The 27,048-nt window shown below is 23.8% G+C and overlaps 1 protein-coding gene and 1 long non-coding RNA gene across 5 annotated transcripts; one reads left to right on the top strand and one right to left on the bottom strand.

Moving 5' to 3' along the window:
• The first annotated feature begins 224 nt into the window (after positions 1 to 224).
• On the top strand, positions 225 to 26,813 carry LOC122712599 (TBC1 domain family member 1). 4 transcript variants are annotated; one of them, XM_043932358.1, is made up of 16 exons: positions 225 to 500; positions 1,980 to 2,084; positions 20,620 to 20,766; positions 21,081 to 21,263; positions 21,353 to 21,658; positions 21,741 to 21,945; positions 22,333 to 22,449; positions 22,548 to 22,764; positions 22,849 to 23,169; positions 23,284 to 23,567; positions 23,655 to 23,816; positions 23,918 to 24,234; positions 24,363 to 24,615; positions 24,703 to 24,821; positions 24,922 to 25,146; positions 25,253 to 26,812. In XM_043932358.1, the coding sequence occupies exons 3-16, from the start codon at positions 20,641 to 20,643 to the stop codon at positions 26,168 to 26,170; spliced, it is 3,753 nt and encodes a 1,250-aa protein (XP_043788293.1). In that variant the 5' UTR covers positions 225 to 500; positions 1,980 to 2,084; positions 20,620 to 20,640; the 3' UTR covers positions 26,171 to 26,812. The 4 variants fall into 4 exon arrangements, with proteins under 4 accessions (XP_043788293.1, XP_043788292.1, XP_043788291.1 ...); XM_043932357.1 differs by lacking the exon at positions 1,980 to 2,084; XM_043932356.1 differs by lacking the exons at positions 225 to 500; positions 1,980 to 2,084 and adding an exon at positions 2,101 to 2,349.
• On the bottom strand, positions 15,448 to 17,530 carry LOC122712600. Its single transcript, XR_006346367.1, has 3 exons — positions 17,370 to 17,530; positions 16,290 to 16,461; positions 15,448 to 16,136 (listed from the first exon to the last, which is right to left on the bottom strand). It is a non-coding gene; the product is annotated as an uncharacterized LOC122712600 (long non-coding RNA).
• Positions 26,814 to 27,048: the final 235 nt, after the last annotated feature.

The following is a 27,048-nucleotide window of genomic DNA, read 5'->3' as shown; positions in this document are numbered from 1 at the left end:
ATAAATTTATCATTTCTTTAGATATTTATTATATAAAATTTTATGATATATTTTGAAATTGATCATGTATCAAAAAATAGAATCGAATTCACTAAATATTTTGTAAATTCTCTTGATATTATATAAAAGAAAAATAACTGTAAATTCCCGTTCTTTGTGCGCCACCTGCTGACGGCATAAAGAGAGAGTAAACAAAAGCGAATCGCATTCGTGACACCAGTGTCGATCAGTGAACGTCGTCATCATTGTTCGTGTTTAAGAACGGTTCACGTTGTAATGTATGTTATTTCAAATACAAGTCGATCGCGAACGCGCAATTCGGCAGGAACGAATTATCGCGTGTTTTTTCGATATTTTAACGATCGCGGAGTTGAAGCAAATATGTTATGCAAGGAGTGGGTTAGTGAACGTTAGATACGAGGACATTTGTATCGAATCACGACAGACAATTCCCGAAAGCGAAAAAGCGGTGAATTATCCTGGCGCCAAATCACGAAGGGGTAAGTCATTATCAAATAGTAAGAACAAATTAAAATTTAGGTTAGGTCTTGCGATATATATTAAAAAATTTATTCTTTAATAATTTTGCGTTATTCAATTTGTAGATAAAAGGATTTTTTAGTCTCGTTCTTGTATTTTATTAAAATTTTATATTATTTAAAGAAGATAATGAATATAAACTTGTAGAATATACCTGTTAAAAAATGTGATTTAATTGTATGTCATAGTAAAGTTATGCTACTATGCCATTATGTTATATTATGCTGTTATGTAAACAAACACATTCCTACACTATAATAAATATCATGTTCTTTGTAATTTTTTCTTTATACATAAAAATTGTTCGTTATTTGCATAAAGCAGTTCTTCATAATTAAAAGATTATAAAAATATTTTGACAATATGTAAAGAAAAAAACAATCAATCTTAATGCAATAAAAACTTTTTTGAGTTTACAACAATAAATTATGTTTATAATTAAAATTATTCGCAACAACATTTTTTAACATCCGCAAGTTCAACTGTATTTCCTGAAGTCATTAAAATTCCACATTGAAAGAATTGTTTTGTTTTGCAATATCTTATCAAAGATGAAGATCATATCATTCATTTACAGAATCTAAAAAATCTTTAATTCGATTTGACATACTTACAAAGTTTACAAAACAATATAATTTATTTTATTTTTTTCGATGTCTATAATTTATGATATTGTTTATCAATATTAAATTTTTCTATTCAATTAGTAAGTTTTCTATTAACTTAAGTGCTTTTGTCAAAAACTTTTTCATGAATAGAAATATTTAATAAATAAATAATTAATTCTAATATTAATGAAAACGAGAAATAACAAACTTTCTTTTCGAAGTTTTGTCTCATTAATTTTTGTAACATATATTTTCATGAAAATTATAGACAATTTTCTAATGTTAAGTAACATACAGATGGAAAGTGATGCGTCGAGTTCGACAACCTCTAGTGTCATAACACTCCACTTACGTCATCAGTATAACATAATATCATTAAAATTCTGTTTATAAAAATTATTTTGAAGAATTATTTCATATCTTCGAATTAATAAAATTTTAAAATTATGTAATATCCATAAATGTTTCTATAATCACATCGATAGAAAATTAATTTTAATCTTGAAGATTTAATTTTCATCGATGAGGATGTATGTTAAAGAATTTTTTTAACTTTTCCATTTATCTTCATATCAACATTATAATCATGTTTTCATCTATTTCATATTCTCATTATTATTCAACCATAAATTTAAAACGATAAATTATTTTGAAGATTGTATAATCTTAATTGTCGATTAAAAAGCATGACGAGATCAGATCCATAAACAGTAATTTCTTGTGTATTGATTGCATCCACATAATTATATACAAAAATATACACATTTACTTACTTATAAGGTTTATTATATTTGTATGAGTACTTATATATTTCGTATATCTTTTATACAGGTCGCAAAATGATGATTTTGGCTCGATACTCGTCATATATTTACAAAGTAGCTGCCAGTCATGAATTCATCTCTAACCGGCCAATTGGACGAGTAGAGATCTATAGTAAATATCCGGCTACTATTATTAAGTTTGTCCTTAACGATCATTCGGGTATCATCTCGCAACCATTAGTTCTCGTTGCACGAATGGCATCAGAGCCATTCGCGAACCTCGCGAAATTATCGGATTGTGATTTTGTGATTGTATGTTGCATCTTTTTTATTAAGTGATTCCAAAACGCGAAAATTCGTTGAAAATATCTTGTAGGTATTTGACGATCCTGAGGAAACATTTATCGCCTGACGTTAACTACTATATAATAGCATAGGTAAGTCAGGTGTAAAGATTTATGATAAAATAAAAGCATTTATTTCTTAATATGATTGATAATAAATACAGAAATAATAAAAATTGATTAACAAATTGCTTCATAAATTTACGATTATATTAAAAATATATTTAACAAAAATCATAATTATAATTTCATGTTTCTAACTATTCTTTCTAACTATTCTTTCGAATAAATTATTTTTTAAATTTTTTTTTTTTAAATATTTTTGAAAGTATATTAAAAATAAATTTTTTTAAGAAATAATAATCGATAATTGAAATTTTTTTTTACTTTAACTAATTATTTAAAAACTTTATATAATTTATAATAAATTTATAATAAAGTGTTATTACGTCAATACGATTTGCATATCATATTGAAGCACTGATCGGTAAAAGCACTTAATATATATCGAAGCAAACATTCGCTTGTATTATTATGCCATTATTTATACAGATAATACATTATATGCATAGTAACTTACGTTAGGAGGATTTTACGTATCAAGTTCATACGCCTATATATCTGACAGATAAGGGATCGATATATCCATATAATTTTCGAAATGGAACATTCTCAAGGCAATTAGTAGGAATATGTTTGCTCGTGTTACCAAATATGTTAACATTGTGTTGTCGAAATATATTAACACAGTCAAAGACATGATCTCTTATAATAACTAAAAAAAAATATCGAAAGATGGCGATTAATTTAATTTTGTGACTTCGTTTTCATCATGAATAATAGGAAAACAAAAATAAAATAATATATTAATATGCACATTACATGCACATTAATTGTTTTTTTCCGTTATATACCTACACAATAATTGTTCTTTTCCGTCAATTGTTATATAAGATGAAGTTTCCATTTTTGCTTATTGCATAAGTTTTTTAATAATGTACATATATCGATGTGATAATTTAAGATTTTTATTATTGTTAAATAGAATACTGCAACATTTCTTATTTGATCAATCAGCTCAGGCTTATTTGTATTATTTATCTTGGTTTAAATTTTTTTTTAAATTTTCACTTAATATCATTAAGCAATAATTTTAAATTACATTTTTATTAATGATATGACGCCATGCATTGTTGCACTTACGAATGTTATGCTTACTTACAGATAAAATGTGTTAAATATTAGAAAGTGGCGTACTTCTGGTTGACCATGAATTTCTTGTTAAGTTTCGCAGATTTACATTTAAGCGTCGTATTATATTCCACAGGAATCTAGATTGAATTAATCGAGGATTAATTTGAATGACGCTTGTGAGAAGCCACCATCTTGAAATCAATTTACGTTGGTTTACAATGAACGACGTAATAAACGTCGTTTCAAAATTAAAAAGATAGGGAAATTTATTATTAATATTGAATGAAATATAAAATTTTTAATATCCGTTTTTATATTAGATTACATTTATAAAGATATGTAATATTATAATGATGATAATAATAAAAACTAAAATTTTAAAAATGATAGGTTATATCACTATGTTATACATACTATATAACAATTCAAATAAAAATATGTAAGAAATAATTGTGTTTTGATATCTGTTTAATCGTTTGATTTTCATCTCGTTCAGAAGATACGAATTAAGAATCGATTGTAAGTAAATCTAGAGATCGATGGACACAGTCCAATTACTCGACACAGATCGATACCTATCAATACTCTAAACGCGATTCTGTGACGAAATCGGAACGTTATGTTGATTGTACATTGTGCAAAGTTATTGAGATTTTATAATGTGCATTTCTTGCATAGAGTTGTTGATATTATAGTAAACTATAATAAAAATGTCGTTACTATATAAAAAATGTCGTTACATGACATTGGAATTTTTAAAAAAATATTTTTCATATATTTTAACGATTATCCTGAAATTGTTTTAATAGTATATGATTTTGTATAAGTGTATAATATACATTAACAATTTTTTTTTACAGATACTATTAATGTCAGTTGACATCAAAGAAAATTATTATAAATTCGTTGGTAACAGAGTTCATCAAATTACCGACGTAACATTATTATGATAGGTAGATATATTTATGATTTTTATCTCATTTTATTTTTAAATATTTATATAAAATATAATTCTTAAAATATATACGATATCTGTCCCCTTATCGGTTAGAAATTTTTTTTTTGTTTTTTCTTGATAATTAATTAAGTGGATAAAAAATAGTTACAATTAAATTGAAATGAACCATCTGTTTTATAACGAGATTCAAGATAAATGTGACAAAATGAAAATATTTTCAGAAGTAACATTATACGAGATTAAAAAAGCATAGTCAAACATGCAGGAGTAATCTCGCGTGACATATTTTAATTGCCACAAGTTACGCGTTGGCGGATAACAGAACACGACGATAAATTGCTTCACTCGAAGAGTCTTTGTATCTTATAAAAAATTAGTTAATAAAAGCAGCAAAGTACGTTGTTTATTAATTCTTAAGAACCGAGTAAAAAAAAAATAGAAATTGATTATGTTCAACTGGTACATATTTTAAAGAACATTTGAAAATATTTAAAACATTTGGAACTACATGAACTATTTCTTCTGGAAAAAATGAAATTTATAAAATTTTTCAAAATGAATTTCAAATTAATATATGTTATATATTTCTTTAAAATTATATTTGATGTATGTAGATAACAATTTCTTCTTATTCTTAAACATTTTTTTTTATTTTTATTATTTTGTTATGAAAAAAATGTCTGAATCTCTTGATCTATTCATAATATTGTTTAATTTTGTTCTAAATAGTTCATAAGCTTTTTCAAATGATTCAAGAAATTATTATATTCGCAGGTGCCAAAATGACTGCATGCGCAAACTAAGATTTCGATCGTTTCCCTCGTATCGACATTCAGTGTACACGTGCCTTGTTACGTAATGCGCACGATGCACTCACGCCTATGCACGTATACGTGATTCTATTTTCGTCGGAGGTGTGTTTCGTAGTCGAAAAGCTTGAACAGTGTACAACATAAACTATCGAACAATATTTATTCTTTGATTGAAATGTAGCCAATACATTTATATATTAAAAATATAAAGATGAAAGAAATTTTTTTTTTCTAATTTGTCATAAATTTGATATCATGAACGAATGAAACTGAATTATGACATAAAAATAACAAAACAATAAAATTATAAAAATAAATAATCTATAAGTAAGAAATAAATTTCAAAGTAATCGAAAGTTTATAATTTGAATCATCCTTAATTCTTGTTTGATAGAACGTAATTGGATGTGATATATTGAATGATTTACACTTGCATTACTACTGGCATCTTCACTCTTATTATAATACAAGTTGAAGGCTATGGTATATGATAGAAATAAATAAATGAATATGTCAATGGTTTCATTTAAAAAATCAATTTTAAGATTTATTTTCAAAAAAGATATTGATGATAACATTTTTTTTTAAATTTTAAATTTTAATCTTTTATCATTGAATTAACTAATCAAATAGTCACTAACTAGAATTGAATAAATAAAATTCTTTGTTTTAATTTGAAATAGTGGTTGACATTTGTTCCATAACTCGAAGGACAATATATTTAATGAATATTTCTTGGAAATATACGACCGTAGTCAATTGTGTAGTTGACTTCTGGCCCCTCCGGATTCTGTGCGATGCATGTATAGTATCCCTATTAATAAGAAGAGAAGACAGTTGAAATTATCAATTACATGTTATTTCATATTTTTTTTTTTTTATATTGTATTATATTTTTTTGTATTATATTTCGAATTTAAATTCTTCGAAATATTTCAGAAAGATTTTTTTTCTTTCTTCTTAAATTCTTAAAATTAAAAATTGAAACATTAATTAAACACGTAATTAAAATCAATATCTATTCCAGTTTTTTTTAGAAATTGAGTTTTGTTATAAATATTTAAAATCTGTTTTTCAAAATATCTATTAATGTAAATATATTTCTAAACATCCAATAAAATTATTGTTATTGTTCAATTGGAATGTGACAATAGATTGGTTAGGAGAATCGATATCTCAATTAACGAACGATATTAATTCACCGATAACGGATCGAGAATGTTAAGTTCAGTTTAGATTTTTTCGATTCATTCTCTCATTATTTTCATCGCACTTTGGATTGTTATGTTTTTTTCGCAACGTATAGTTCTGTTTCTACAGTTGTGTTTATTAACCCTTTTCTTTTGTCACGTTCTCTCTGAAGCCAACCAAGTACCGTCAAGTGCTGTCTTCTAATGGCGTATACTTAACCACCAACAATCTTAACACGTGGACAAGTTGTAGAAAAAAAAAAAGAAAAATATATTTAGTTATTGTGTAGCAGTACTGTATCCATTATATTTATTATATATTAGATTTCTTATCTAAGTCTTTAATTAGTCTTTAATTTCGATTGATCCAAGGTATTTGTTTGACTGATAATTAAAGAGTTCAATTTTATTCTTCATTCGTAAAATACTTGTTTTAAACAGATTTAAGTGACGATAATAAAAAATATATAAAATTAATTTTTAAATTTAAATTTTTATTTGAATTCAATATAATTTTTTTTTAATTTTAATTGAATTTATTATTATTTAATATTATTTAAATTATTTAATTGAATTTATTATTATTTATTATTATTTAAATTAAATTTAAATTTTTTGATTTGATTCATTGAAGTTAATTGAAATACATTATTTTTAATTACAATCAGGTTATAATATTATACGATGTAAAAAAAGAAGAATACTACAAGCTTTAGTGAGAAATGTAAAGTCCTCATTATGTAGTAAGCATAAATTCTAATTCTAATAATAATAATAATATATCTATTTTAGATTTGTCTATTTTATGTAGAATAATTTGATAAAAATACTGTTTTAAATAATTAATGATAAAATAACTTATTGAGATCAGAAACAATTGATAAAATCAAATAGTTAATTAAAGTATTTTATTTTATCTTGAACTACTAAGGAAAAAAGAGATAGTTCGTAGAAATCTTTAATCATTGAAACTGATTTAATTTCAATTTTAAATTTATTAAATACATGTATAATTTTCTGACTCAAAAGAATTGCATCATTTATTTGGAAAATGAAATTAAAATATAAATACATGTTATTTGGAATATATCATTTTACTTCCTTAGAATTATTTAAATAAAAATATTTAGAATGATCAAATCGTGTAATTATATTAATTTATTAATTAATATTTTTTATTTTCTCAATATTTTAACATATCTATTATACCTTTTTTTCTTTACAAAAATAAAATATTACATATGAAGATAATAATCACATATCATTGTCCGGTGAAATAAGATCCTGATGGTCGCAATTATCATGATTATGCAATCACAATAGGGCAACGAAATGAAAGGACCTTTCATGGTTCATTGGCACACGTTGGTATTCTTATTGCATTCCAATGGCAGAGTAGCTCCGGATACTGTTACCACGGCTACTACCAACTAAACTGTTCTATACCATATTGGTAAACCTTGCACAAACTGGTATACATATACTATCACAAACATACTTATCTTACCTTTTATTTTATTCTATTTACTACAATTTTTTTGAACAGTATGAACTTTTAAGTTTATTAATTAGAAAATAAAAATATTTTTCTGTTATATAATTTATAAATTGTTATTATTTATATTAACTTTTATAAATTTCATTTTCGAATTTTTTTTTTTCAAATTTTTATTTAAATTCAGCTGTAATATTATTATATAATTGTATTATTATTGTATTATTGTATTATTGTATTATTATATAATTGTATGTGTGTGTGTGTGTTGTATGTATAATTATTTAAAAAATCTGCAATATTTACTTTAAGAAATTTTTTTAGATATTTGAAAATAATAAAAAAATGAGATATGAACATAAATGATAGTTTGCTTATAAAAAATTAAAATTTTCAGTATTTTTCTATTTATTTGTTTTATTTTTAACATAAGAAAAGAATAAAAATTTAATTTGATGCAAAGAAATTAATACCTCAATTATTCCTTACATTTTTTGTATATATAAATTTAAAATTCCGTTTTCTTGAATCTTCTTTATATTTAAAAAACTTTATTTCTCAAAATTTTAAATAATGATCTTAAGAAGCTTATTTAATTGGGTAGCAATTGGTAATTTTTGAACAATCTATGTTAAATTGATATTTAACAAGTTTCTTTCTATTAATTGTGAAAATGAAATAATGGAAAGGAGAAAAGCCTTGAAATTGCCGCGACCAGAAATGTATCGATACTCGCAATAATTACGGTTGCGATTGTTCGGAATGAAAATCGCTATTGCATCAAACGACACGAATATTCAGTATTTGGTGACATAACGATATAAACCGGTTTCTTCGTGCAACTGATCTATTATTTTTCATTAACACTGGTACATTTGGATGAAATAGCTATGAATGTAATATATGAATTGGATTTTTAAATTATGTTTAATGTATAATATATGTGCACAATATATCGTAGAATATTCATATTTGAGGTTAACATTATATAACTTTAGTTACAAATCTCAATATTGGAATAATTATTTAAATTTTCTGTATTGTAATTCTAGATTTTTGAGTGAAAGATAAAACAGTTAGAAGAATAATATGTAAAAATATTGTTGAGTACGTAGAATTGTAACAAAAAAATGTAAATTTGGAAGCGTTTAAAAAAATTAAAATTCATCAGATTTTGAATAATGTAGAGATCAGATTTTTATTATTGTTAGCATTATTTTTAATATTTTTTAAATATCTTGCAATCTTTAGTTAAATTTGCTTATTGTAAATCTTTTAGTAAAATTTCTGGTGACGAATATATCATCTATCATACTTTTTATTATTTTCATGATCAAAGAAAAGTTTTATCTTCGTATAAATTTTAATAATAAATTTTGAAAAATATGAAAATGTTTTGAGTTATTAATTTATGCGAAGAATTTCTATCGAGGAAAAAGTAAAAGTTAGAGAATTAAAAAAAATAGAATGTTTCAATTTATAAATAATACTTATAATTGTATTCTAATAGTTTTAAATTTCTCTTTATAAAAATTCATGATAATTTATAAATAATTACGAATGAAAATAAATATTATTAAGAAAATTTTCCATCACAAATCTTTTTGTTAATCAATTTCAAGTTTTGTTATTTATTAATATTTAGTTTTTCGTTCGAATTTTTATTTTATTACGATAAATGCAAATCAAATTTTCTAACATATAAACATTACTATATAATAAACATTATATATAACATTATACTATATAAACATTACTATATAAAAAATTTTAAGAACAAGAATCAAGATCATATAATATTAAACATAAATATAAATTATTGTTGAAATCATTATTTATGATTATGAAAAATATTGGTAGAAAAGAAATTATGCAAATATAAAAATTAATAAAAATATAAAAATAATACATTACTTAAAAATATTTTTTATATTTTTTATATTTATTATAAATAGATAATACATAATACATAAATATCAACAATATTTTCATGTTTATTATAAATTACATATTATTCACGCATTCAATTTGAATGATCAGAGTGAGAAAGAGTGTTTGGCATTCTAACATCTACCTCCTACATCAATGCATTAATAAAATGTATGTTACTAAAATAACTTGAAGAAACATGTCTAAAAATATAGAATAACTATTTACCAGTGAGATTTTATGTTTCTGCCAATTTTCATTCCTGATATTCAAGGTAATAAAAATATCATGTTAATATTTCATGCTTCTTTGCATATCATAAGTAACAATCATGCAATTTATTAATTTATTTTTATTCTTTTATGACAGATGATAGATTAAATTCTACAATGCTACTGATTTTTCTGATGATATAGATAAGTATATGTTTAGAAATCAAATAAGTACACTGATGTGTATTTGAATGTAAAATACAAGATGAGAGAGTCATTTGAATTGTAAATGATGCCAGTAAAATGTGCATAGAAAAATAATAATCATGTCTGAAGAAAATTCTATTGTAGAATTTCAACATTTTGAAAATTGATGAGTTAAAAATCTTGTACAATGCGAATTTTCTATAATACGCAAATTTTATTTAAAATAGTTCACGAAAATAAATGAAATTTTCTAAAATAGTTGATTAAAAGACCATTAAAAATTCCATCGATCGAATGAGTGTTATTTGACTTGCAAATTATATTGTTTACGAATAGTCAACTTGTAAAATGTTATAAATATTCAAATACGTGCAATATCTATCTAAAAAATTGAAATAAATATTTAAAAAAGGCACATACGTATTTATACGTATTACATTTTTCGACGTTTCGACGTTTCGAATTGTCTTATTTTTAGAATCTTGCTCCTCTATATTTAAAATCAATTATGTATTATAATTATTTGTTGTTAAACATAATAAAAATAACATTATATTTATTATTAAAAACTTAATTAAGAACTTAATTTCAAATATATTAAACAAGAATGAGAGATTATTGTTTACATATTATGAATATTATCGTATTCTTTTCATTTTTTTTAATAAATATAATATTAATAAATATATATTAATAAAAAATATATTCCAAGAAATTTGGAAAATAATTAATTAAAACATAAAAAATTTTTAAATATTTATTTTTATCTAATTTCATTGTAAAAATTTTAGAATAAAGAATTTATATAATATAATCGAGAATTATTTATATATTAATAATTACTTTGACATGAAAACAAGAAATATTTTGTAGATATCAAATGACGAATTCATTAAATATCCTTTAATTGATCATAAATTAAATTGTATATTGTTACGAATGAAAGATACATAAATATTAAAGTGAAATCCAACATAGAAATAAAATACGTTGTGTGAAAATGAAATCATATTTAATGCATATTTTTAATTTGTAATTATTTGATTCTTCTTTTCTTTAAAGAAAAATAATGAGTCACAGATATAATTATTATTGTCTCATATAATTTTACTCTCGATTTAATAAACTTATAATAATATCTTACAATAATGATATAAGATTAATGAATTATTAAACACCTTTCACATATATACATCATTTACATACATATTATTGCTTCTTACAGAGAAAATAAAAATAAAAAATTTCTGAAATTATAATTGTATTTCTGTCTTTCAATTATTTTATGATTTTATGTTACATAAATATAATTTACAAAATCTAATTTCAAGAAAATAAATGTAAAAATAAAATATTAAATAATTTCTAAATTGATTTTTTGTCTGTTTCCATTAAAATTCCATAAATAGAAAAATTATTTTTTATTATTTAAAAAATCAATTAATTTTTATCATTTCATAAAAAAATATATCAAAAAAATATATCAAATTATCTTTATCTTTTGTTTTTAATAAATTATCTTATAATATTTTCTGATAATAAACATATAAGAAATGAAATGTGTACAAAGAATAAACAAAGTGGAACAAATATTTGATAATAAAATAATATCCATCTTGGCATCCATTATGATGATCATTTTTAGTGTTTTTTATAATCTATTAGCATTACCTGTAGACATGCGACAACCAATAGGGAGGGTTCACTCATTTCTTTAAACCTTAGGTACTGAGTCGCGCTCAGTCGATGTTTGTTCGTCTGTTGGTAAAGGTGTGCGAAAGTCTGGTGATCTTAAAACATGTCGTTTTGATCGAACTAGGAAAGTTCACACGCTAATCCATGATTAAATCAGTGTTATGCTTGCTTGAGATGTGATAGTTACATCGTAATTTCTTTCAGAAATATCCGTGTGTAACTTTAAATAAAACAGATTAACGAATTAATAGAATATTTGAGAAATATTTGAGAATGATATCAAAATCCATTTGATAAACAAATTAAAACTATATCAAATTGTATTAAATAAAATGATAAACGTTTTTTTAAATTCAATTCGCTGAACTTTATAAAAAAAAAAAAATAAATTTTCTGCGTTTTTCAGTCTAGTGAAAATACTAAAAGAATTGAGAAAAGTAATTAAATTATGAAATTTATTACAGAAAATTCGAGATTAAATTTAATAATATATATTATAACAATATCTAATGCTTGAAAGTAGTTGCAAATTCAATTGAAAAATCATTTCTTATTCGTTATCAATATAGTGAATTTTGTTTGAAAAAAATTTTTAAAATCGTTCTTGTCATTTATTTCAAGCATTCAAGGAAGCATCATAAGTAAATGAATGAAGTTTTTAATGATAAATTAGAAAAATTATAATATATCTGATAATGTGAAATGAGAGAATAATAAACCGATTTAAAAAACATTATTTTTCATATCGAACGAATTTTCTTGATCTCCGAGAAAAGTTTTGTTACTGGAAATGGTCGAGAAAAAGTGGCAAAATTTCGATTATTCGAGTGATATATTATAATCTATCGTGACGACTAAACTCGCATTCGGTTTCTTGGTGGGCGAATGGAAGAAAAGTGGAGAAATAAAGGACGAAAAAATGATCACTGTACCCATGTCTATTTTCAATCCTTACATGAAGGTTACATCCTACAGCGATGCAAGCGCTATTGGCAAAAAGCCTGCAGTGAGTAGATCAAGAAACTATTCATAATCTAATTTTTTATTTCGAAATTATTCAAATGAATTTTTTATTTGCTTTTTTTTCTTTTTTTTGTTTTTGTTTTATTTTTTTTTCTTTTTTTTTTTTGCATAAATTACTCAATTATTGATAGACTGATAAAATAAGACAGGATAAGAATCGTTGAAATTAATTTCCATTTAAAATAAAATAATAATATAAAATCAAATGTACAATTAATATTAGATAATGAAGATTATTTTAGGAAATAGTTATTGTAAAAGAGAATTTAACATTTTTTTGAAAGATATATATCTTAAGAATTAAGAAATTATTTTTTTCATTTCATATTATTAAATAGAAAATAATAATATAAAATAATATATATAATAATATAAAATAATATAATATTAAATAGAAAATAAATTTCACAAAATTTAATATTTTGTTATATATTTATCATATATTTATTGATAGACTGATAAAACAGACTGAAAAAATATTGATAATTGTATTATATTTTTGAATAAATCGAAAAAAATCTGTTAACAAATTTATACTTTAATTTATATTTTTTAGTTTATGTATATAGAATAATTTTATTTATAAAAAATTTTTTTTTTTACAAATACATCAAAAAAATATATAAAATATTTAATTTTCTTTTTTTTTTTACTTTTTTTAGCTTTTTTTTTTATATCTTCATGTATTCTAAGACAATTGTTACTTCTCATATGACATTTGGCCCATTATTCGCTCTATTTCTCAACAGGCATGCCAACATGATTTACGATCCACTGTTTATGATTGAATTTTATCTTGAATTAATAAAATTATTAAAAAAGATCATTTTAATTAAAAAATAGTCAAAAAATTTCAATAGAAAATAAAATTATATATCAATTTTATCAGATATTCAATAGAAACAATAAAATAATAAAGTAATCATAATGAATATAATAAAGTATATCATAATGAAATTCATTTTCAAATTTTTGATATGATTGGTGAAATTTTAGTAATAATACATGAAATGAAAATTTATTCCTAAAAAGAGAATATATCTTTTTATTTATTTTATATTTAAAAATTATTATTATCACCAAATATCGATGATTGAATACATGTCGTTAATCAATATTAATATTTTGTTATAAATATATTTATATATACATATATTATTTTCATTTCATAATCAATATTCATTCTTATCTTTATCATTTATTCATTTTTTAATCGCATATAGAAAAAGTTTATTAATTGTTTTTTCCTTCACACACACATTTCCATTTGCGTAGTCATTGTCGATGAAGCTTATATTCGTGAAACCCGGTATATCGTAGATCTAAATTTATAATGACGAATGAACGAAGAATCTCTGCCAATATCCGTTGAGTGACCGTGTTCCGATTATTTGATAAAAAAATATTGCTTTTCTTTGTAAAAATGCGTTTTAATCTTTTTATAATATGTATTTCTTAAATATCAAACAAACAAAAACTTGTTGTTTTTTGAGAACAAGAATATTTTTACCTTCCATAAGACAATGCATTCTCATTTCTATTTTATAAAGTGGTGAAAGTTACATAAAATGTGAAACGCGTCTAAATCAAGTTTGATGTAATTATTTTGATCATTACATGATCGGAACCTCTCACTAGAAGTGACTATTCACTTCTATGTTTTGAAAAACTAATGATAAATAATTTTGATTCGTTTTTAGATTTTAAAATGTATCAATGTTGATGTACTTTATTTAATACGATTTATTCCTGTTAATTATTATGCACATTATTTTTATATCTTTATATTTTTTTATACGAACAATAAATTATTTATCTTATATATGAATTTTTTATAATTTAGCATTTATTAAAAGAAAAATGGAATATTGAAATAATTGAATTTGAATTTACAAACAACTACATTAATCAATTGAATTGTTATTAATATCAAATATTTGTTAATTAGCAAAATTAAGAAATATGATTATTTATAGGTTATGTACGATTAGAAAATAAAAATAGAATTTCTAAGGACAATTAGGAATTCTTGAATTCATTTAAATAATGATCAGGTAAAATTTGTTTGCAAAATTAATGTTGAAGTTTGTCAGAGAAATTATATTTACAATCAATATATCAAAAAAACATTTAAAAATATATTATTACCAAATAAATAATTGATATGTTAAATTTGTTTTTTAGAAATTTTTATTTTATTCAGATCTTTTCATTAAATAATAGGCAATTCTAATTGTCATTTAGTTTAACGATTATGAAAATATTAAAAAATAAATTAACTTCAAAATTAAAAAATATTAATTATTGAACGTGATTTAAAAAAAATTATTTTTATTCTTATACTTTTTAATAATATACTTCTTAATAATTTATTTTATATTATTTTTATATATTAATTTTAATCTATTTTTTTCTTTTATTTTTTTTTTTTGTGCATCGTGAGACCTTTGTGATGAGTTTAAAAAAACGAAAAGATGACCGATAGAAAATACTATGATTGCAATATTAACAAAAAAATAAATATTATTTATCTTTATTGCTTATGAGTATTACTGAATATTCACATCTCATTTTGTACTTGCATATATATTTGAAACCAAATAATCTTTCTTTTAAAAAATATCACGATTTGAAATTAGGATTATGAAATCTAATAAAAGTGCATTTTATGTAATCGTATGAATTTTCAAACAATCTTAATACTTCTATAATCTCCATCTTATTTCATCTTTTGCATATTCTATATCTCGCATTTCGTAGTTCAACATTTTATAGACTATATTCATTTACAAATTATACTTTGCAAAAATCATTGGAAGCATCTTCGTTTCAAATAAACAAGCATACAGGATTAGAGCGTATTAATTGAAAAAACATACGATCAGGTATATCCAGTAAGAACCAGAATTTCATAAATGTGCGATAAGCGCAAGGAGTCGTTCGATCAACGTATTCGAGTTCCGTCACGAATTTTGCTGGTATTCATGGATCTCGTGCCAAAGTTATGGCATTTCGATCACGTACCAGTGTCTGCTTTCACGATTCGCTGCGGTTCTTCGAATTCTTGATGACAACCGCAAGAATATACGATAATAAAAAGAGAAGAAATGGGCGTTTCAATTGATTTACGTAGTTACGAATCAATTTCCTGTCCATGAATCCAATCTAAAAAAAAAAGCATATTTATTAAAGCGTTAAAATAATTAGTTTCATTACAGTAGTTTCTATAACAAAATATCTATCAATAATAAGATATAACAGTTTGCTTGTTTGTTGCGTGTAGGAACTCACGTTACTTGTTAGATTGACAGTACTTACATAGCTGTTTCTTTTGGACTTAATGTTAATTTGGTCACGTAGCAGATACGTTGCATTCTTTCTCTTTCCTCTTTATTGCCGTTTCATAGTATATAAGTACGTGCAAGAAGTATGCTATGCATCTTTACGTTACTATCTTTTCATAGTTGTTTTATAAGAAATGTCTTGTTAGCTAAAAATAATTTAATAATAATAAATTATTTTAATTTAATAATAATAAATTAAATAAAATTAAATATGTCTCTCTTCTTTATTCAGAAGAACTAATTTATCTTTTTATTATTTTAATTATATTTATTTGATACTTATGCGCTCTTATATTAAATATAAACATTTATTGTATTTTGTTTTGATACAAAATATACATTTGATTATTAAGTTTGTTTAATTATAACCATATAGTTTTTGACAACTTAAAGAATAAGAAAAAATATTTAACAAGAAATATGTAATTAATTCAAAGAAATTAGTCTTTTTACTAATAATAGAAAAATTTACATAAAATTATATATATATACTTTAAGTTTAAATGAATGAAAATTTATATGCGTTGTATATGATGTTTAAGCATCAATGATTTTTATTTTAATCACTAAAAATTTTCGTAGACACGCATGATGTATTCTACATTTCAATAGAAACTGTGTCAACTAGGATCAAAGACCTTATGTATATAGCTATTTATATGATCCAAGTTTTCTTTTTTCAGCATCAAAACCGAACTCCAGCAATTAGGATTTAATTATGGTCAACATATGGCACGCATAAAAATTCTCGTTTCTTTTCATACTGAATATATGTATATAGGATAAAAATATTTATATAGTTCTAAAAAAAATTATAAAAATTAATATTATTAATTAATATAATTATATTATAATAATTAATATAATAATAATATAAAATTAATATAAATTAAAATTTATATTTAATATAATATATATAAAAATAAATTAATTAAATAATAAATAAAAAATAAATTATTTACTTTGATTATTTTTATAAAAATATATGGTATTATTATGTATAATAATGTATGTGGTATAATTTATAGTACATGTACAATATATGTTTTCTTACATTATATATTGTAGAATTTTTTAATTAGAATGACTATTTTGAATGAATTTTCCACTTGTATAAATCTATATTTGTTGTCATTTATTGCCATTGACAATTTCAATTATATTTTCATTACATGTCTATTCATCAATTATTAATATTTAATTGCTTGTGTTGAAGAAAATTTACTTAATGATAAATCATTTACAATAGCTAATAGTTAATAAAACTGTAATTAAAAAAAGCACAAAAGAAAAAAAATTAATATTTCGATTTCATGTACTTTTTAAAATACTTACATGTTTTAATTAAAAATAATTATAATATATAATTATAATAATGAATGAACATGCGCAAAAAATATTTATTCTGAGCAATCAGATCAATTTATTAAATAAATCTTCGAAATATATTTTTATAAATTGATCTTTATAATCGTTTTGAGAGATTTGAAATTGATAATTATATAAAATTTATATTTAAATTCTGTAAATTTTCAAACCTGAAAATAAAAAATTTATTAATCATTTATCTAAAGTATTTAAAAATAATACATATAATTAAAATACATATAATAAAATACAATAAATTAAATTTTTTTAATTTTTAAAAATAATATTTATTATTAAGAAAAAATATGTATATCATCATCAATAATAATTTCATTCACGGACGCGAGATTGCGTGTACACTGAATCTCATTAATTCTTGGCCATAAAGCACATTGAAAAACTGACAGATACGATTTCTTCGCCTCTTTTCTCACGATCGTCGATCATATGAGGCATCTTTAGTTCAGGAGATGTATGAAATATATCGTTTCGATTTAATTACAACTCGATGAAATAGTTCAATGAGTCGTTCTTGAAGATATTCAATCCAATTTTCCACAAGCGCTTAATCGACCAACATTATGACGTACACTTGTATTTATTCTGATGATCGCATGTATTTATATATTTTGAAATTGACGATGATCAATTGGACAATGTAAAATTTATATTAAAATTCAAACCTGAAAAGATGAAGAAACATAATAGATATAATATATTTAAAAATACTTAAAGATCTCGTGAAAATTTCAAAATTTTTTTATTTGTATTTGTAGCTAGTAAACATAAGAAACATAGAAAATTAAACTTTAGATTATAACTTTAGATTATATTAGATTAATAAACTATATTAGAATTTTAAATTATTCATTGAAGAAGAATTAAATATTAGAAATTATTGAAGATTTAATAGTCTTAGCTTTTTTTTCCAGAGACTTATTTAATAGATGAAAATAATTTTGCAAGAATTTTTATTGTATAGTTACTATACTTACATGTGACGACAGGAAATAAGTTATTTATATCCAATTCAAGGATCTTCTTGTTAAGTATAATTGAGTTGAGAAGTAAGAAGAGAAGTTATAATAGTTTTCTTATGACCTATTAAATCACAATTCAATAGATTCTACCAATTGTGATAGTTTTTCATGTAACTAGATTTATATTTATCATCTATTGTAATTTTTTTATGATTATTTATTTCTTATCATTTCCAAATAATTTATGATAAAAGAAGTTTATCTAATAAAATAATCACACAAGAGTATAATTTATATATCCATTCATTTTAAACATATTTTCAACTTTCATTCATAAGATTAAAAAACAAAGCATTTAACAAAATATTATCTTGTTAATTTCAATATCTATACATTCTTGTGTACAGATTGTAATCGAGTGAGTATCAAGTATTAGTCGTACATATTTTGTAGGAGGAAAAAGAGCCAGCCGGATGATAAAAAAGAAAGCTCGTCTAGTAATTGGATAAAGGAAGCCCCATTGCTTTATGCCAATCTGCTTTCTGTGTCAGCAACTAAATACTGGTGAAATTCTTTGTCATAACCAAGAAGACTCTCACGGCCATTGAGATAACTATCCGTTAGGATAATTTTTTTTTCATTGATATAAATTGTTTTCTGATCATTTTCATCGGTCCATTCGATGCGTTTCTGTTTGTTAATCATTTTCGATACATCGCGATTTATATAATAAATTGTTCATTGTTTTATTTTGCTAATTGTTCATTCTCTAATATCAGAAATGTTTATGGTTACTCATTTTAGGGATTATTTCCCTATTCCCGAATTTTCTTACGAAATTTATATCATGTCTTCTTGTTTTCATTTTTTTTCTATCTCTTTCTTTTTCCTTTTATGTTTCACATATATATTCACGTATGTATTCATTTATAATATTATTATACATTCACTATAATTTGAAAAAAGAATTTGTGTATCTCGCTATATGTGAGATTATTTATGAAAATCAATGTAACCTAACTCTTAGATAGCCTTACTGCTAACGCTTGGATGAACATTTGTCGATGCACGAAGAATTTATCTTAGTTTGAAATTCTACCTTAGTACGTAGTAGCAGCACTATGCAAGTTGCTGCACAAATAGAAATAAAATATTAAGAAATATCGTAACTGATTTTTGAATTAAAAAAGTTGTCTTCTATCAAATCTTATATAGAAGTCGCATTATTTTAATTCTATTATTTGAAATAACTTAATGATCATGAATATCGAATTGTTTAAATTAAGGTTAACATTATATATAATAAATGAATATAACATTTAAAAAATAAATATAATAAAAGATAAAAATAAAGATAATAAGTAACGAATTCATAATTTAATGAAATATAAGCAAATTAGAACAAAAAATATTGAAAAGAAAAAGAAAAAGATTAGAAAACATTGATTGATGAATAGTCTGAAGTTGAATTTATTTTAGTCCACGGTCATCAGCCACGTTTGGTTCACGTTTTATTGCGAAATCAGTTTTGTATATTAATGATGCACTTAAGATACTATATTCTGGATTATTTTTGGGACAAATTTTCCTTTTCAAAATATTGTTAGTATTTATATGGCGATGGATAATTCATTAGATTGTTGTAAAATAATTAAATTATTGAAAAATTTTGTAAATTTATGAGCTTTGTAAAAACTTGAAAATAATTTAAAAAATCTTTTGATTTTTTTTTTAATTTTTAAATTTTTCTATTTCATTCAATTAATTATTAATATTAGATAAACTTTTAATTTAAAATTAAAATAAAATGATTTTTTAATTACGAATATTTAATTACTTAATTACGAATATAATTATTATCTATTGTAATGTATAATAAAGATTAAATTGCAACTTAAATACAATAATGATATATCGCATGAAAAATTGTAATTCAATATAATTCTTTGTTTTCAGTTTCAGCAATTCCTAAAAGACATGAAGGAACACTCGGCTTCGTCTCGATTTGAAAATAGGGATGTGCCTCAAAGATCACAAAGTAGTGCAGCCAGTCTAATGTCCTTAGGTGCTGACATATCTCCCAGTTCTTCCCATTTTTTTGAGGTGATTTTTTAAACTTTTTCTTTTTTTTATATTTAAATATAAAATTTTTATTAAAAAAAAATTTGTAATAAAAATAGAAGTTATATAATAATAAGATGTATATTAATTATTATCATTAATTTCCTTATTACTGAAAACTATTACTAAATATACTTCAAAATAATACTTCAAATGAATAATAAAGAAAATGATAATAAAATAATGATCTTTAGAAATTAGAGAATATTTATAATCCTTTTAATTCAAAGAAAAATTTTATAAATTTTTATAATAATTTTATTTTAAAATTAAAATTGATAAATATTTATTTTCAGGTACTCTATGTGGGAAAAATCAAAGTATCACATCCAAAGGTATCGGAGACCTTTATAGATGATGCATTAGTAAGATTTCGTGTTCATGGTCTTGAAAAATCAAAATCATCGGCAAATAATTTTCTCGCCGAGTATCAGCGACAATCACTTTTAACGTCTTCCAATAATAGAAGAAATAGCACGGTATGATTTGATTCTCTCATTCTTGATTCTAATTAATAATTAATTAATAAATAATATATATAATATCGAAAAAAATTTTCTTGTTTCAGGAATCTAGTGCTAGCGAAACTGGAAGTATTGAAAATGTTTCTGGAAGTGGTATCATACCTGTGGTCAACTCACTTGGTGTACCATCAACACTCACGGGATCCGTAGAAACGTTTCCAAAACCACAAAACGCTAATTTTACAGAAAAAGATGAACGTGAAGAGAATCGAGATGTTACAAACAATAATTCTATGCAAGTACCGGAAGTTATGCGAAACCGAGCGTCCTCCACGGGTAGTGTATTGAATACCAGGAGGGATTCCATTGCACGAGGGGGTGATGAACATAATCGCACGATGCTCTTCCAGGTTTGAAATTTATTCTATTTATGATATTTGAGACTTGTATGATGACTTGTAAAATGTATCTTAATATAAGTTTAAATTTCAGGTAGGCCGACATGATTTAAGATTAATTAGTCCAGATAGGAAACAGGTATTGCTTCATAAACAACTTAGAGATGTGGCAAGTTGTGTTCAAGGCATTAAAAATCCAGAGCATTTTGGTTTTATTTGCAAAGAGAATAATGTGGATTTTTTCATTGGCTATATATTTAAGTGTCAATCGGAATCCGTTGCAGATGATCTTGTGGCTGGTAAGACGAATTTTTTGTCATTTATTGATGGCATCTGCTTTATAAAATAATACCGGTACAGCAAAGGAAAAAATTCATATTAATATATATTTCGTTTTTTTTCTTTCTTTTTCCTTTATATTTTAGTAATTAATGTAAGAAATTAAGCTTGATACTGGTAATTTTCATGATAAGTAATTTCTTTATCATTTTTCAGTGTCGACTTCGTCGGTAAAGCAGATTCCATCACTAATAGAACACCCTGTATATTCAACTAAAAATATAGAAGTTCCATTGTTTCTAATCAAGTACATTTGATTTAACACAATGTAAAAAACATTAAAATATCAGTTCATTAAAAAAAAATTTTAAACAAAACAATTTAAAAGGTTGCACGAATTGTTTTAGCAATATCACAAGCGTTTGTTGGGACATGCGAAGTTCCAAGAAAAGAACGATATTCCGTGTTTTCATGCGAACACTGCCCCATGTATTGGTATAGCAAATTATGCCAGGAAATCGAAGGTAATTTACAAATATATTTAAATGTGTTATATGCTTTCTTTTAATTTACAATAAAATTAAAATAAATAATAAATGTATATTTTTATCTCTCGTTTTAGGACAAAATGACAGGAGGACTCAGAATATAATTTTTTCGCGGATGGAAATGCTACCAGAAGATGAACAAGAAATTGTCGTTAGCAAATATAAAAGCGCCGAAGCTGCTGGCGGCACTGGAACAACTTTACGCGAACAAAATCAATTTTTAATAAGGCTTTTACGAGTCCATTGCGAGGCAAAACAAGCTAGACATGTTCATGATACAGCTGAAAATAGGTAAAATTTAAAAAAAAAAAGTTTACATAAAAAGTTTTTAAAAAATAAATTTTATTTATATTATAATTTTTTTTATAATTGCAGGAGTGAATTTCTTAATCAGTACTTAAGCGTAGGCGTCGGAAGCACAATATTTAAAAAAGCAAAACGTTCGCTTACAAATAGTTTTGATAATCTCATGAAAAGAAAGGGTTCGCGGGACGACCTTGGAATTGGTTCACATCTGAGAGATATGAGCCATCTTAACACTGTGATACACAAAAGCGGTAGCCAAAGCCCTGACAATTCACGACAGTCATCTATAATTGATACTTCACCAGATTCTAGTAGACCCAGATCTTTAAGGGTTTCACCCGAACAACAATTAACTGTGAATACTGGACCAAAGAGTTCTATGATGGACATGTATGTCTAATTTCTACAGTATATAAAGTATAAATAATAAATATTTATAAAAATTTATTATTTATAAAATCAATTGATTTTATTTTATTTTTTATTTTTATTATTTTTGAATAGATTTCTGAAAGTGGGAAACTCACCAAAAATGTCTCCAACGGAGACAGACGGAAACAATTCATTACAATCAAATAGCTCATGGAGACAAGCTATATTGAATCGAGTTGTAACTCCTAATAAAGATCATGAAAAAGAAAGTGATAAAATGGAAAATATTGGTATTAAAGTACCTCAGACATCGCCAATACGTAGAACGAAACAAGAATTAAGAGATCTTTGGAAAAAGGCTATCAATCAACAATTAATACTTATAAGAATGGAGAAGGAAAATGCAAGACTTAGGGGTAATATATTATTCATGTAATATTTATCTTCAATAATAAAAAATTGTGCTTCTTTATGTAATCATTCAAAAATATATATGATTTCAGTTCGTCAAGAAGAAGCGACTGTTAAAAGAATAAAATTGGAATATGATGAGCTTAGCAATTGTGTTCGTGAATTAGTAGAAGTATGGGATCTTCTTGTAAGCAAAGAATCAAGAGTTTCTACGAAATGTGATAATCAAATGCTTTTACAAGCTATTAAGCAAGGTAAGATGAAAAAATTTATTTTTTAAAATATTTGAAAATAATATTTTAAAAATTTAAATTAATATTATAATAATAATTATAATAATAATATACTGATATAGGTGTACCAAAAGGAAAAAGAGGAGAAGTATGGCAATTTTTGGCCGAACAATTTTGTTTGAAGCAACCGCCTATAGATACGCGCGATTTTCCTAATTATAATACACCATATGATTTACTTTTGAAACAACTTACATCCCAGCAACATGCAATTTTAATAGATTTAGGACGAACATTTCCAAATCATCCATACTTCAGTTCACCTTTGGGTCCTGGACAATTAGCTTTGTTTAATTTATTGAAAGCTTATTCACTTTTGGATCATGAGGTTGGTTATTGCCAAGGTCTTAGTTTTGTAGCTGGTGTTCTTCTTTTACACGTAAGTGGAAATATTTTTATAATTATTACATATTCAAATATTTAATTTTTATTGATAAAACTTATTTTATAAAATATTATTTATCAAATGTCATTTTGTTTTTTTTTTCTTTATATTGCTTTTAATAGATGTCAGAAGATCAGGCATTTTTTCTCTTGCGACATTTAATGTTTCGAAGAGGTTTAAGGAAATTATATCTTCCCGACATGGCAGCATTACAATTATACTTGTACCAATTATCCAGATTATTACATGATAGGTTAGCACCAATTTATAATCATTTCGATAAACATGAAGTTTCACCTACTTTATATGCTGCACCATGGTTGTTAACTTTATTTGCCAGTCAATTTCCACTTGGTTTCGTAACTAGAGTTTTTGGTAAGTTAAATAAGAAAAATTTAATTTTTTATGCATAATTATTTATATATATGACTTCAAATATTTCATATATATTTATTTTTATAGATTTACTTTTCTTAGAAAGCACTGAAGTACTTTTTCGGGTATCGATGGCATTATTACAGGAACATCAGGATCAATTATTAAAGTGTGATAGTTTTGAAGAAATTATGGAATATCTCAAAGTAATTTATATAATAATTTATATAATTTATAATAATATTTTCTACATTTAAATTTCAAAAATAAAAATTTTCGCTTTTAAATCTTTTTTTTTGATTTTAGACGCGTGTATCAGCTGTAGATAAAGAGATTCTAGATCGAGTTATGAAGCGTGTATTTTACCCAGATCAAGAGATTACAAAACAATTAAACGAGTATAGAGTAGAATATCAAGTATTGCAAGAAGAAATGATGTCGGTAAAACCGCAAATCGAAAGTCTAGAGAAATTCAAGTTACTTAATAAGCAACTTACACAAGAAGTCACACAACTTAATGAACAACTTGAAGTAAGATTCTTTAAAATTACTTTTATTTAATATAATGCAGATTTAATATTTCTAAAATTATAATTAAAAAATATGTTTAAACATTATTAAAATTATAAATTTATAGATGACTATGAGTAACTTACATCGTTTGGAAACAGCACGATCTGTACAACAATCGACTTTGCTCAAACTAGAATCTCAAAATCGCAGTTTAGAAGTAACTGTTGCCACATTAGGTGCGTTTATTCAACAATTATCTGAAACTCGATCAGATATTGAATTTCCCGGTGAGATTCGTCGAATAATCGCACAGTTAAGTTTAGCTGAGAAACGAAGAAGTACAATTGGTAGATCATATCCTCTAAAAGTGATCGAGGATAATAATAAAATTGGGATGATTAAAAGTAATTCTACAGGTAGAGAATCTCACAATTTCTTAAAAAATAATGTAATGGATACTCCTTATCCTTTAAAGTCTACATTAAGTCAACCAAACTTGGCTACAAAACTTGAAAGAGTTTCTTCATTCTTCTCGAACTCGCATAATCATATTCAGAAGCAACGAGCACAATTGGCTGCTCTTAGAAACGAATATGCGAACGAGCAAAGTGTTAGAAATGATGAAAATGATCCGAAAACAGTGAATATAGATATTCAAATCACAGATACAGTAAACTCGATTGAAGAACAGAATATAGTGCAGAATGATAATAATTTGAAGATTCAAGAAGTTAACTTGGAGAAGTCAGTTTCGTTACCATTGAACACAAAAATGAAATTAAAGTCATCAAAGTCAGCATACGAATTAGGATCTGTTAAAAAAGTACCAATTACTAAATTGGAAATTACTACTGATGATGATGTAACGAATTTAACTGGAACAATACATCCTTTAGATACTTGTAGTGATGTGAATTTCAGATATGGCGGTACAACGAAATTAAAATCAATCAAACCAGCAAGACTTTCAAGTCCAAGTAATCAAGAAGAAGGCATAAATAAGAATGTTCAGAATCAGAATATGGAAACATTAAATAGATAACAATTGCTAATGATATTGCGCTCAAAAAGGATATCTTGGAAGATAACTAATTTAAGAAAAATCTATCCAAAAAATTAAATATTAACAGAATTGTATCATAATTTATATTTTACCTCTACATTTCACATGCATTATTTTCTCTTATATACAAATACTTTTTGATACAATAATGATCAAGTTTCATTTTTTAAGAAAAATATTGTCTATAAAAAATAGATTATCGAACAAAATACTAAGACTTGCATTCTCTTTATATGATACTTATATCAGTGATTTAATACTATGTGATAGAGAATAGAAGAAAAACGAAAATAATAAAGTCAATTTATAATATATAATTTGGTGAATTGTCAGAGATATAATTGAATTTATTCATAAGAACATATATATGTATATACATACACAAAAGGCTTAAAACAAAACTAAGTTAATAACAAAAAATATTTGATTATATAGAAGAGTAAAAAAAAAAAATATTTATATAAATATATAACCATAGTTGAGAAACTAGAATTCAAAATGATATAACAAACAACACAAAAAACAGTTTATATTGATTTACAGTTTATATTATTTTGCAAAATAATAGAAATATAGATAATTATAATTTATTGGGAATATTGTTTGATATTCCATATATTATATATAATATAAATTTCTTCAAATTCAGGAAAATAAAAATCATTTGTCAAAATATATATATATAGTTATTACAAAATTGATAGGAATTCATTTAAGAAGTAAATACAAAATAAATATTATTTTGATTTATAATATATTTTTTATTAGTAATATAATTGCATGAAAATTTTGTTCAATAACAAAAATAATTTAATTTTCACGATTAATAGTGAGTCAATTTCAATTTTTGATAGCCT

This window comes from Apis laboriosa, unplaced genomic scaffold (assembly GCF_014066325.1).
Source record: "Apis laboriosa isolate Shangri-la unplaced genomic scaffold, ASM1406632v1 scaffold204_cov149, whole genome shotgun sequence".
Classification (NCBI taxonomy): domain Eukaryota; kingdom Metazoa; phylum Arthropoda; class Insecta; order Hymenoptera; family Apidae; genus Apis; species Apis laboriosa.
Note: the sequence above shows the minus strand (reverse complement) of the source record. Positions and strands in the feature narration are given on the sequence as shown.

Excerpts from the sequence above, each read along its gene's own strand:
- LOC122712599 (XM_043932355.1), top strand. The coding sequence starts at position 12,868 with ATGATCACTGTACCCATGTCTATTTTCAATCCTTACATGAAGGTTACA. Across the intron at positions 20,767-21,080 it reads GTTCTTCCCATTTTTTTGAG|GTACTCTATGTGGGAAAAAT; the intron begins GTGATTTTTTAA and ends ATTTATTTTCAG. Across the intron at positions 24,822-24,921 it reads AAATTATGGAATATCTCAAA|ACGCGTGTATCAGCTGTAGA; the intron begins GTAATTTATATA and ends TTTTGATTTTAG.